The following is a 13993-nucleotide window of genomic DNA, read 5'->3' as shown; positions in this document are numbered from 1 at the left end:
TGATTGGCATTAAAATGTTTTAATTAACATAAAAGGTTTAACAGCTGTCAAGTGTATCTTTTGAGGACCTCAGACTCTGGTTATTTGTGTTAAGGTCTAACTTAATTTTATTATATTTATGCGCTTTTTATATCTAAATTTAATTTTGTATGTTTTAGTGGTATTATTTTGTTAGTAATGTATCCTACATACAACACATTTTTTAGATATTGGAGTCATGAAAATATGGTAAAAAAATACTGCATAAAAATTGGGGCGGAATTTTGGCACTGCTTAGGGGCGGTATTTTGTCTAGAGACGTCACTGATATCATTTTGTATAAGTATGTAGTGAAGGGATGGTATGTGGTAATATTATTATGGAATGCTATAAATATAAAGACAAAAACAGCATCTCTTATGTTACGGTAATGGACGGAGCTTACAATAGACAAAGAGGAGTGGAGATATTTCTTGGAAGTTGCTGATAACTAATTATTGGGTTATTATATGCAGACGTTACGTATACTGATGGTCAAAGGTTAGAGTAGACGAAAAAGAGTTGCCTCCAGGTTAAATTCGTTCATGTTTTCATATGATACCCATAAAAAAAGAAGTATATTAATAAATGTGTCGCTAGATTTCAAAATCAGCCAAGTCCATAGTAGATGAATAGAAGTCTCAACGGTGAAAGTTTATATTATTTCGAGTATAGAATATTTAAAATTAATAATTTCCACATTTCTATAATGCAGAAATGTCAGAAAGCACATTAGTTCTTCAGGAATTCACAAAAAAGTAAAAAATACCTAAAGGTTTTGATTTTGAAATCTAGCGACATAAATCTTATAAATTTAGAAATAATTAATAAATTATCAACATGACAACTTTATGTATAATAAAATAAAGTCTTGAGAAACACACCGTTAAATTGTTTGAACTTATTTTGAGATTGTAATTATTGACCTATTGATTCAAAGAAAAAAGATATATATTATATTATTTTTGAAATTTTCAACTTTCTGATTTTTTTGAAAACTTGTTTTGTTTCATTTATTTTTTCAGGAAACATTTTCTTTACGGAAAACGGCCTCGAAACGTTTCGATTGATTTGGCAATAATCATAACAACACTATACATGGCTGTTTCACCGCCAGGATTCAGAACTGCCAACAAAAGAATTATACATTTCGTTAAATAAACACAACTCAGAAGTTTCCGATGAAATATTATTTAATTGCCATAAAAACAAATTTTAAACACGGTCAAAAGTTTCATTCTATTTATTTAATTGCTTCATAGAATTCTGCTTTAACAATAAACGTTTTTACAGCCGCGCATTTTACTCCGCAATAAAACATTCATGGCACAATTTCACCCCGAACTTTTCACTTCACGTAAAATTATTATAATTTATTGCTACAAGTCTCTTTGCAATATTATGTGAAATAAAATTATTTAAAATTAACGTAACAGTCCACAATCACTCGCAGTTTCTTGCAAGATAACAGTTTACTTTCCGGAAATCTGAAAACAAAAAAAAAACATTTCAATTTAAAAAAAAAATATGCTTAAATACATGGGTATAAAATATATTTATTATTAATACTGTCAAATTGATTAGGTATTGCCTTGTGGCATCTTATCCTAACATATTATGGAATAATTATATTATAATATAACCCACTGAAACATTATTATTAATGTTATAGTAAGTTTATACTGAATTTACGAAGAACTGTTTTTCGGACCCTGCGATTATCTGTATTAATGGCACTCAACTCGAGCAAGTCAGCAGCTACGTCTATCTTGGACAACAGGTGCCTATAGACGGAAGCATGTACCATGAAATTGCTCAAAGAACAAAGCTGGGAAGGAGTACTTTCGGACGTCTGAATAGTATCTTCAAGAGTGACGTACCATTATGTCTTAAGCGTAGGGTGTTCAACCAATGTGTGCTACCCGTGCTCACGTATGGCTGTGAGACGTGGACCTTCAACACGAAAGATGTTCAAAGGCTAAGAGTCGCACAGCAAGGCATGGAGAGGTGTATATTGGGCATCACGCGAAAGGACCGTAAGAGAAACGAATGGGTTAGGAAGCAGACAGGAGTACGCAATGTAATAGACTTGCCAAACAACTGAAATGGAGATGGGCGGGGCACATTGCTCGCCAAAAGGACGGTCGCTGGAAAATGCCGTCATCCAGTGGTACCCAAGGGGCACGAAACGGCCACAGGGTCGCCCTAAAAACCGCTGGATTGATGAACTGGTGAAGTTCGGCTGAAATTCGTGGCAGTGAATGACACAGGACCAATAAAGTTGGAAGAATCTTGGGGAGGCCTTCATCCAGCAGTGGATTGACCCCGGCTGATAATGATACTAAATTAACTAAATAATGTAAAAAATCCCCAAATTTAATATAAAAGTCTCAAGTATTGAGTTCTTTGGAAAATTGCCTATGAATACAATCAAAGATACATTATTAGGCATATTTACATAAATATTATATTTTCTGACTATTTAAAACTGAATTGAATTGAAGTGTTAAAATTACTATTAAAAATTCAAAACTTATAAGCGACCATAAAATAAATTTTTGACAGATTTATATATATTTTCGGAAAAGAGTTTAGTTTTTATTTTAGATATTTTTATTTTTCATCAAAAATAATTTGTACTAACCAATCAAATTAACCAATAAAAGAAAAAAACAAATTGAGTACTCTGTTTGAACGAATTTACTTCACGGGTAAAATAGTTGAGTAAATCAACTTAATATTATTGTGATTGTAAATCTGTACCCTAGAACCGAACTGTATTAACTCCAAAATTTTCAAAAGTCACTTTATTGCACTAAGCTTCACGATGTTGCCTCTTCTTTCCCATGGTAAACAGTATTAACTCCTGTGTCAATTATTTCCTGAGATATTGCGTTTTAAAGAATATTAAGTGCACCTTGATTTTGGAATTAAAGAATACTTAAGTCTTTTAATACTCTTTAGTTGTGGGTGTTTTGTTATTTATTGATATTAAGTCCACTCAGTCAAAACAACCAATACAATTAAACAGTATTAAGTGTTATCTTGCGGAGTTAGTACGAACAATGTTTGACACTTGACAGACGACCGCACATTTTTGTTGTATTAACTCCTTTGTGCGAATGTTTGAAACAGTTTTGCATTGAAAAATTTATTTCAAATAAGAAGAGTTAATTACAATTATGTCGGAGAGAAGTAAACGTATTCTGGACTTAGTGAAAATACAAACCAATAATATTATTGATGACTGTGATGAACTACTAGGTACCGCATTGTCAAACAACGATTCAGAAACGAAAGGTAGGAATTTATAATCAGTTTTATGAAATCAAACAATGTTATTAAATTATATGTTAAACCTGGCTGATATTTAAGATAATAGTGTAGCTCGATTATTCGAGTTTGGAAATAGTATTGTTTAATTTTGTATTAGCCGAATGTCATAGTATTAAATCCATTAATTTGATTTGACAAAAGATCCATGAAACAAAAATACAGTATTCATATTTTTATTTTTTAAGATTGATAATGGGTCATTTTCGTTTTAGATGCAGGGAGTTCATCAATTGAAAGGCAAATAAATGCAACCCTAGATGACTTGATTTATATCGACAAAACTGTGGCTGGTTATCAAGAAATAAGCCATAGTGATATTGTGTGTGATGATAATCTGTATGCATTTGGTCAGAGTGGTAACATCGTTTACTATGAAGTGTTGAAAACATCGGTTGAAACAATGCAACCCACTCTCGCTTCCGAGACTTCAGATCTTCTCCAATGCGATAACATTAATATTGTACATGAAACATCTACACATATCGATGAAGATTGTATAGCTGACGATCCTGATTACCATCAAAGCGAGATTGGTTCTGAATCAGATGTATCAATTTCGGAAATTTCAGATACAGATAATCAAAATTCGACTAATATCGTGGACGAAGCACAACTGAATGTGAGAAAGGGAAAAAAAGAAAGAGAAATTCATTAAATTGGAAAAATAACATTAGAAAACAAAAAGTAGCAGCAGGAGAGGAACGTACGACGAAAACACAAACTATCCCAGCACAAAAAGTTCTTGCACCCTGCAAGACAGAATGTCGCCTTAAATGTTCCATACATTTTTCAGCTCATCATAGAAATGAAATTCACAAGGCATTTTGGAAAAGTGAAAAAACATTGACCACAAACGGCAATTTGTTGCGTTAAATGTAAAGTCCGTACCAAGGCCTGAACAAAAACGATGCATGAGTGCGAGTGAGAAAGTATTCGGCACCCTTACAATCTCTGCGACACACGCCAGAGTAAGATAAAAGGTCTACATATCTAGTAGCTAGTTTCCAAAAGTATCGCCATCAAATCGGGGCGAAACGCTTCACATAGCGTCGATAACTTGAAAGCTCGAGTTGCTAAAATTGATATTTTTTGTGTTAAACATAAAGTCAATGGTAAATATTTTTAGTTAATTAAGTAGAAAAGATGGTTCTGTGTGTTGTCTTAAAATGTGGTAGCCGTACTGATAAGCCAGAAGATGGTATTACGTTTCATAGGTAAGTCGATACATGTTCGTGATAATTTGTTTGTATTTTATTATATATTTTAATATCAGTGACCTAATGTATAACTTAAATTATGGATATCTTTACCTAATGGTTGCATTTTGACCGCTTAAAAATACTATATAACGTAAAAAAATAGAAAATTATATTTTAATTCTGAGCGTCTAGTGCGAGCACTTTAGGCGAGCACTAGCGAAATGGTCTATGGTCTCGAACATTTGTAGACGAATGCGATCGCTCATTTCAAGGCACGCGGCTTCATTTAGCAATGCAACGGGTGGCGTCTAGATGTATCTATAGTCTAAGGTCCGTACCGATAAAAAGGAAGAAAATAACAAATGATAAAAGGGTCAATAAAAGAAATCATACACGTCAATACTACTTTGAATTAGATGGTCAGTCTATTAAAGTGTGCAAAGTATTTTTTTTAAATACCTTAAATATTTCACAAACATTTATTACTACTGCACTATCTAAAAAGTCTATTGGAGGAAATGTTGAACACGATGAAAGAGGAAAGCAACCGCCATCAACAAAAATACCAGAATTTATTAAACAAAATGTTCGAGATCATATTAATAAATTTCCAGTTTTGCAATCCCACTATTCGAGATTATTATTAAAACATACATTATTTTTGTAATATTATTAATTAATATACATTTTTAAATCAATATTGAGTGTACTTTAGTCAACATAATATATCCCTTCACTGAATGTTAATGGCACATAATACTATTTGAAGCAGTACTAAAAGTAACATAATATTTTTTTCTTAAAGCTAAATAGTATTAAGTGTTTATTTTCTATATAACTAAGTTAAAACACTGAAATATTCACATAGACTGTGATAAGTATATAAAATAATCAAATGTCTTCTAAAAAAAAATAATAACTATAAAACTTTTGCCAAAACTTTAATACAGAAGAAAAAATACATTTCAATAAACTTAAAATGGCTCTACTGAGAAATTTTGGATATGGCACTTAATATAGTTCAGTTCTAGGGTACAGAAATATTCTACGTAAATATTATCAACAATCTGTTAACAAAATATTGATAATTCTACGTGTTTATTATTTTTTTTAATTAAAAAAAAAAAGTGAAATCAAGCTAAAATATTAAATTTTAAATAGGGTGGGAATTGATCGCACATCGTCGTTGTCAAAATTCACATCGACGAAAAATATTCAAACATTTAGAAAATAGTTTTCATATAAACTAAATAATACCAAACAAAAGTAATATATCACGTTTTAAAACTATAAGTAAACTTAGTTTTGACTACCTACAAATCATATAGAAAACGGAGGAAATTCTCTGAGAGAAACAATATTTCATTAAGCAAAATAATCCTTACTCGTGGCCATGGCCACGTTATTGCGCGAGACGTCATAATATTTTAGATCTGGGGTCATATGTTATAACTTGTGACATGAAGTCACCCGACGACATGACGTAATTGTGACGTAACCTCAATACACGCATCGAGGCGACCGCCCAAGCACACGGCTCACCATAGATATTATTATGCTGAAACACCTATTTGTGTATGGGGACAATGAATAACGCCAGTATTTAAGTAGCGTTAATTTTTCGGATGCTATTATCACTCCGGTAGTACGTCACAATGATGTCATATGACGTCATGTCGACAGGGTGACTTCAACTCGCAAGTTACAACATAAGGCTTTTGTCAAAAAATAACGTATGATATCAATGTAGAAATTGTCATTTTAATTTACTCAAACGGTCTGTCTCTAATATATTTGAATAATCACTGTTTTTGTTTTAATTAGTTGACCATCAGAACTTTAATGATAAGAATAGTAATGGTAAAAAACACAGATATAACTAAAAATATAATAATATAATATTACGTATAATAGTACATTATTTACATAATTGATTATTACATAATATGGTTACAGTACTTTAATAAATAACATAAGCTGTGACCTGCGGGTCTATTCTATACACAAACCTGCTTTCGGTCCACTACGGCACCTAAATGGGGGGTCTAGGACGATTTGGCGCCGGGACAACTCGACGCCACGCAATTCTAAAGTAAATAGACATTGGGTACCTAGTTATAGGTATTTTTAATAAAATTATTTTATGTTATTATTTATATTAAAATTATTATATAACTATGATCTAATAATTGGTGAGAATTTAAATATTCACACGTAAATGATCATTTTTAATCGTGCATATGTAGTTCCAACAAAAAGAAGTTTTTTTTATTTTTTTTATAATGCCTTGGTAATTGCATAAGCATGGTTTTTCAATTCACGATAAAAAAACATTATATTAAGAGTGAAATAATGAATTAAAACTACCAAGTAGTAGATAGAAACTGATTAAAATTCCTCGCCTACGTTCTGTATACGTGTCTACGACAGTGCGGCGTCCAATTGTCCTGGCGTCCAGTTGTCCCATTCTCTAAATAGGGTAGTAAAGATTCGAATTATTAACACTTATTGTAAGGTTTACAATAAGTTTACCGTCTAAACTGTCAAAATTGTCTATCTCGGTCTAAAATTTATCACAGCCAAGAGAGGTGCTGTTAAAACATAGTACTTATTGTAACAATCATAACTAAATTATTGTAATTGTTACAATAAGTATTAATAATTCGATACTTTCCTACCCTATTTAGCTGCCATAGCGGACTGAAAGCAGTCTTGTGTATATAATATACCTGCAGGTAACAGTCTCCATTATTTATTAAAGTACTGTAACCATATTATATGTAATAATCAATTTTGTAAATAATTTAATATTATACATGATAATAGATTGTGTATATAATAGAGAGGTAGGTATATTAAAATCTATTTTACGAAAGCTCATACAGTGTTCAAGGTGCCGCTTAATAAAGAATGAATCGCCGATAAACAATATAAATTACCATTAATAGTTTAATTGCGTAGACCCTTTTTCGCAAAGTTTAAAGTCAATTTGTATTAACAAGAAGGCTTCTTCGGGAAACTTTAATTCATTTCCCCGGAGAATAAAAAGGCGTCAAACGATTGGGGCGCAAAACGCTTTAACTAACCTTAAATACACCTACCCTCGAAACCTTTGTTACTTGAACATTGAGCCTTGCAATTTAGTTTAGTAATAATGCCATGTTTTACTACACCTTTGATCTTCGTTTTAAATTTAATTTTGTCGCATAAAGTACCGGTAGAGTTAGTAAAATTATTCATTACATACTCGTTAAAATAAGATATATTATACCTAGGTCAGGATTTCCGTATCTTACATAAACGTTGAAAGTTATATAGATTGAACAATCATTGAATTGAAATTGAATTGAAAGAGACCATATTAGTTATTTCATTATGATGGCCTATCCCAGGGGTCGGCAGAAGAAGCTCGTCAGAAATAAACTCCAATTTCACCTCATCTCAAGCAGCCTAATAAGTTTTGATTTCTCAGCACACGTGGATAGCTATAAAACAACTGCCTAAAATAGAAACAATATTATTTGATACATGGAATCGAGGGGTCCAAAGGCTAAGAGTCGCATAGCGAGGCATAGAGAGGTGTATGTTGGGCATCACGCGAAAGGACCGTAAGAGAAACGAATGGGTTATGAAGCAGACAGGAGTACGCGATGTAATAGACGTTGCCAAATAGCTGAAATGGAGATGGGCGGGGCCGAAAAGACGGCCGCTGGACAAACGACGTCATCCAGTGGTACCCAAGGGGAACTAAACGCCCACAAGGTCACCCTAAAAGCCGCTGGATTGACGAACTGGTAAAGTTCGGCGGAAATACGTGGCAGCAAACGACACAGGACCAAGAGAGTTGGAAAAAGCTTGGGGAGGCCTTCATACAGCAGTGGATTGACCCCGACTGATGATGATGATGATGATGACATGTAATAGTTTGCCTGAAACATAATATGACGCGTTAAATAAACTAGCTTTTGGTATTCTCACAATCTTTGACTCTACATTATATATATGCGAACAAACATTTTCATCTATGAACCAAATAAAAAATAAACTTAGAAGTTAGACCGGTTTCATTTGTTTCAATACTATTCAGGTTGTCAAGATAAAACTCTGATTGTTGTTTGCGTGTATTGAGATTTGCGAATTTTTTTCCGACCATATCCGATCCTTATAAGATCATCGTGGGTCTCCACAGAGTGGAGGTTTGTATTAACAGATTTTGTTATTGCAAGAACTGTATGTCAGCCACTTGCTCAACCTATTAGGTCTATACTCTGACTCATATATAAATTGAAAAACAACATGTGTACTTGCCAGATCCAGGATTCGCACCTGGGACCCAAGACGCAATAGCCCGACGTTTAGGCCGCGCGGCCATAAATAATGTACAATTGGTATAAAGACATGTTCGACAATACAAACATAGACCCCTTTAAACGAACCCGCCCAGCACCACAGTCTGTCTTAATCAAGCGTATCACGAGGCCTTACATTTGCCTGTAATCCGTCAGCAGTTTTCTACGCCTGGGAATGTCTCAGGAGCAGATACACAAGACTGAGATCATCACGCTTTCAAGTGAGCTTTGACTGAGTTTACTGAAAGACGTAATTTAACAAAAACTGCCAAGGGAGAGGAAGGCATGGAGACTTAACAGAAATAAATGAATTTGATAATATTATATAAGATACAAAAAACAAAACTAGGTGAAGAGATCTTTACGTCCGCAATATGACGCGGCAATTTTTTTTTAATGCAATATAATTGGCTTTTGTGGCGACCAGGTTGGACGGCCCGATGGGCCAAAACAACTGGTTGGACCAACTTAAGTATCTTTTCATAATATTTGTTCGACAGTTAAACAGTGCAGGTGAGATGCGGCGAGAAAATGTTCAGTCCGAGGCGCGATGAAAGAGTGTATATCCAATAAATTGTAAAATATAATTATAATCAGCTAATAATTGATATACAGTCAATTGAATAACGCGTCAAAATGAATATTCAATAAATTGCAGATCAGCTATTTTATTGAGTTATGCAATAATAAAATTGGATATTACGCTAACTGAAATTAAAAATTAAGAAAATTAATATTATAATTATTGAGGTCAGCTATTTTATTGAGTATTCAATAAATAAAAAACCCCACGATGGCCGCGCGGCAGCTTTGGACTATTATAGCGTCGTGGATCCCAGGTCCGAATCGTAGGTCTGGCAAAGTACACATATTGTTTTTCAATTTGTGTATGAGTCAGAGTATGGACCTAATAGGTTGAGCAAGTGGGGGACACCCATTTCTCGTAAAAACAAAATCTGTTAAAAGAAACCTCCACGCTGTAGAGGCCCATTATACGATCTTATTAGATCTTACATAGTTGGATATTTTTAGTTATGTACTTATGTATATTTTTTATTCTATGTACTTATATTTTTATAATCTTTGTTGAATCTTGTATTTTAATATTCAATAAATTGAGGTTGACTATTTATTAGGATACTGCGCTGTCCATAGATGAATATTTAATAAATTGAGGTCAGCACCTACATTGCAGACCTATAATTTGCTGACAAGGATTGGGCTGTTGGTTCACACATTATTATTCATCATCATCATTCTGAATCTATCCACTGCTGGATGAAGGCCTCTCTAAGCTGATTCCTCTTCTTTCGGTTCTGTGTCGCCACGTACTTCCGCAGAACTTTATCATTATTCATCAATCTAACGGCCTCTTGTTCTACCTTGCAGCCGTTTTGTACCTCTTGTATACCACTGGATGACTAAATTTGTCCAACGATTGTCCCTTCTTCGAGCTATGTGCCCACCCCATTTCTATTTGAGTTTTTTTGCGAACACTCTTACATCGCAAACCTTTGTCTGTCTCCATTATTAACTCATATTAATATGATTGAAAGATGTTATACTCACTCTAAAATAAGTCTTTCGAAATGGTATCCTAATTCTATGAAATTTCTCCAGTGTCATCTATTGCATCCGAGAATTCTTTTAATTCCTCGTTTCGCCACACCCATCTTGTATATTACTTGCTCCTGTAATACAAATTTAAAATACATTATTAAACACACTTTATTAAGATCATTATAATAATATTAGGTATCTCCATGACCTATTTAATGTGGTTACATGTAAGTTGTACGTATGCAGTTCATTGTGGGATACTTATTTGTGCGCCGCAATACGAAACATGAGTTTGTATAACATTTTATCAATAATGACGAGTTCTTCGTTGAACATTTCACAGTGGAATACATTAGTACGTATCTTACAAAATGCGGCGATAGTTTTCAAATAGTACTGTTCCAATAAGATTAACCCTAACCTAACCTAACCTTAACTCGTAAAGACATCTCCACATGTTGTAGCATACGTACAAATATACTGCACGGTGAAATATTCAACGAAGAACTCATCATTTGATTAAATTTTACACGAACTCATGTTTCACGTACTGCGGCGCACGAATAAGTGTCCTGCGGTGAACTGTTTACGTACAAATTTCCGGATACGATTTAATGTTCCCTTTTTATGCCAGTGCTACATTGGCTCGCAAGTCAGAGGATTTACAGACTTCGGAGTTTTTTTCACGTGGAGCACCGCAGATCTGCGGACTTTTTAATCCGCAGACCAGGCTCGTTGGATTTCAAACATGTTTGATATTTTACTCTCCGTGTTGCCAGAATTCGTCCTTTAATCACTACGTACTCGTAAATTCGATTTGACATCTGACCGAAAAAATCTGTAATTATTGTTTTAAACATGTTTATTGATTAATTTGATAATTTACACATTAGAAAGATATATCAATTATTTTTTTTTATTTGAATTTATAGAATTCATAAAAGAAAACTTTAAATTTTTGTTGTTTTCACTTTTATATAATTTAATGCAAGTCTATGTCATATAAATAACACAAAATTGTAGGATCATCGGAAGACATTATGATAATCGTAACTTTTGACTTTTGACAGCTCGACTTTATTATTCGTCCGTTGATCAGTAGCAGCTCATAGACAAATCGGACTTTTGGCTCGCCAATGGAGCGCCGGCATAAGAGCACTCTTTCTCACCCAAAATAAATGATAGTACATTACTTTTAACTCTGTGATACGATACAAAATAAAGAAATAAGACATAAAATATAAGACTATTTTTTCAAATCAATGACATCGACAATGGTTGGATCTAGGTGCATGACCACATATCCACACTTCATCACTTTAACATTGTTATTTGACAACTTTCCCAAATGCGTTATTTTAGAATAGTTTTATCCCGAACCTTATGAAATATCAACGTGAAATTTTATTACTGCCAAAGATGAAAATGGAACCCCGGAATGTTAAGAAATCCTTACTTTCTTTTTGAACCAAAACTGAGTGAAGAACTCTTGATTCCAAATATTAATATGCCTGAATTAAACCCAAAACTTCTTAAAATGACAAGAGTCTGGAACTTCGAATGATCATTTATTTTTGGTAAATATTCACTCATATTATTTAAATAATTAAAAATAATAGTAAAAGCTTTTTTATTTATTGCGTGATTGGATGGTTTTATGTGTTTCCAATGTACCCTTGTTTGGTATGCTCCTTTTTTGATAAATTAAAATTATAATTTATCCATCAGTATGTAAGTATAATATAGATCCAGGGTTCTCAAAAAGAAATTTTAAATTAATATTGTGGGGGGTTCTAAAAGCTCTGATTACTACTAACTGCCCTATTTATATAATATTTTTTATTATTACAACGTTTTTTTTAGCTCGTATTCTTATTTGTCCGGTGGCTCTTCGTCCAATACAAACCTTGCAAACGATTTTTAACTAACTTCCTGACTAGCTAAACATTTGAAACTTTTAGAATATATCAGAACACGATGCCAATGCATTTTTTTATAACTTTTAGCCATTTTTAAGTATTGAATTCATTTTCAGTTAATTCATAATCCAATCCACTATTATTGGTTGCTAGGGTTCTGGGGTCCTAGAAATTAAATTATTAATATATACGTGCGTAACTTTGGGAATCAAAATGACATTTCAGTATTATTTCTATCAAGTACAATTTTTTTTGATCGTTTAAGCTAGCAAGTCAAGTTTATATGATTCAACAGAAAATTTAAAAACGTTGTATATACAAAGTTCTTTTTATCTTGTAATTATTTATATATCGTTTGACATAATTATTGGATATTATTGTGGAATATTTTATACTTAACAAGAATTCAAAAAATATACAGTTATTATTCATGAAAACACAGATAATGTATATAAACCAATAAGTAACCAAAACACTGATAATCTATTTTTCAAAAAAAGTTTATCAAGTAATTTATACATTTACTATTCGAAAAGGTGACTTGTAATATATGGCGATTTTTTGAACATTACTAATGCTTCCACTTAATACTCTTGTATAAAGGCTTAATAGAGAAAGCGTATAAAAATAAATAGTTTAAAAAATGTGCAAAGCACATTTCTATGCGATATGGTTTAACCAGCAAGTCTTAGCCAAAAGGTCTCATATATTTATACCGTGTATATACATGAGTTTATATTATTCTGTATTACTATCTTGAGTTCACATTGGCAAATGTTTGTACGGTGAAATATCCAAAACCTCATTAAATTTATAATGAATAGATATTATTTTTATTTGGTTTGAACTGAGTAAAAATAATTACAAGATAAAAAGAACTTTTTATGTACAACGTTTTTAACTTTTCTGTAGATTTATTATGCTCAATATGCTCAAACTTGTACTTGATATGAAGTAAATAAAAAACAAACAAACAAACAAAAATATAGAATACTGAAAAGTCATTTTGACATTTCATTTTGATTTCCATAGTAACGCACGTATGTATTAATAATTAAGTTGCTAGGACCACCCCCTTAGCAACCAATAATAGTCTTTTACTTTTTATTCGAAATTGAGTCTGGTACTAGTGCTTATTAAAAAAAATAGTGTTGCGATGCAGTGATTTTCTCAAATAATTATCGTTGTTCAAACATATTGTTTTCCTTACATTTTTTAATTATAAATTGTATTTTTATGCTTCAAATGACATTAAGATGGCATGTTAAATCAATTGAGAAGCTAATAAAACAGTGGTTTTATGAAAAATAAACGAATTATTCATTAACTTGAAATTGAAAATTATTTAATTTGAACATGTACCGTTTAAAAAAAATCGGTTAGGTACATGTTCAAACACGCTCGTTAACATCATTTTACTCCCTACTTCAATTAAAGTTTGTCAATTTATGGCTACGGCCGTACGTTGTAGCTTAACCACTGGGGAATGCCAAAAGAAATGGCGTATTTAAAAAAAACACTACCTTATTCTTAGGTCAATTAGTCAATTGAGTTGTACCTAACCGTTTTTTTTAACGGTACATGTTTAAACACGCGCGTTAACATCGTTTTA

At 32.5% G+C, this 13993-nt stretch overlaps 1 protein-coding gene across 3 annotated transcripts in view; it reads right to left on the bottom strand.

The window, feature by feature from the left end:
* Positions 1–1189: 1189 nt before the first annotated feature.
* The window catches only part of LOC147069762 (TWiK family of potassium channels protein 18-like), a 345182-nt gene continuing 332378 nt past the window's right edge, over positions 1190–13993 (bottom strand). For all 3 annotated transcript variants that reach the window (XM_085950716.1, XM_085950718.1, XM_085950717.1), the window contains 2 exons: positions 10472–10593; positions 1190–1505 (listed from right to left, as the gene is read on the bottom strand). In XM_085950716.1, coding sequence (XP_085806842.1) covers positions 10525–10593 — 69 coding nt within the window. In that variant the 3' untranslated portion in view covers positions 1190–1505; positions 10472–10524. The remainder of the gene's footprint in view (positions 1506–10471; positions 10594–13993) is intronic.

Source organism: Rhyacophila brunnea, unplaced genomic scaffold (assembly GCF_057557595.1).
Source record: "Rhyacophila brunnea isolate RB1 unplaced genomic scaffold, BYU_Rbru_1.0 scaffold_23, whole genome shotgun sequence".
NCBI classification, from domain to species: domain Eukaryota; kingdom Metazoa; phylum Arthropoda; class Insecta; order Trichoptera; family Rhyacophilidae; genus Rhyacophila; species Rhyacophila brunnea.
The sequence above is the reverse complement of the archived record's forward strand: the minus strand, read 5'-3'. Positions and strand labels throughout refer to the sequence as shown.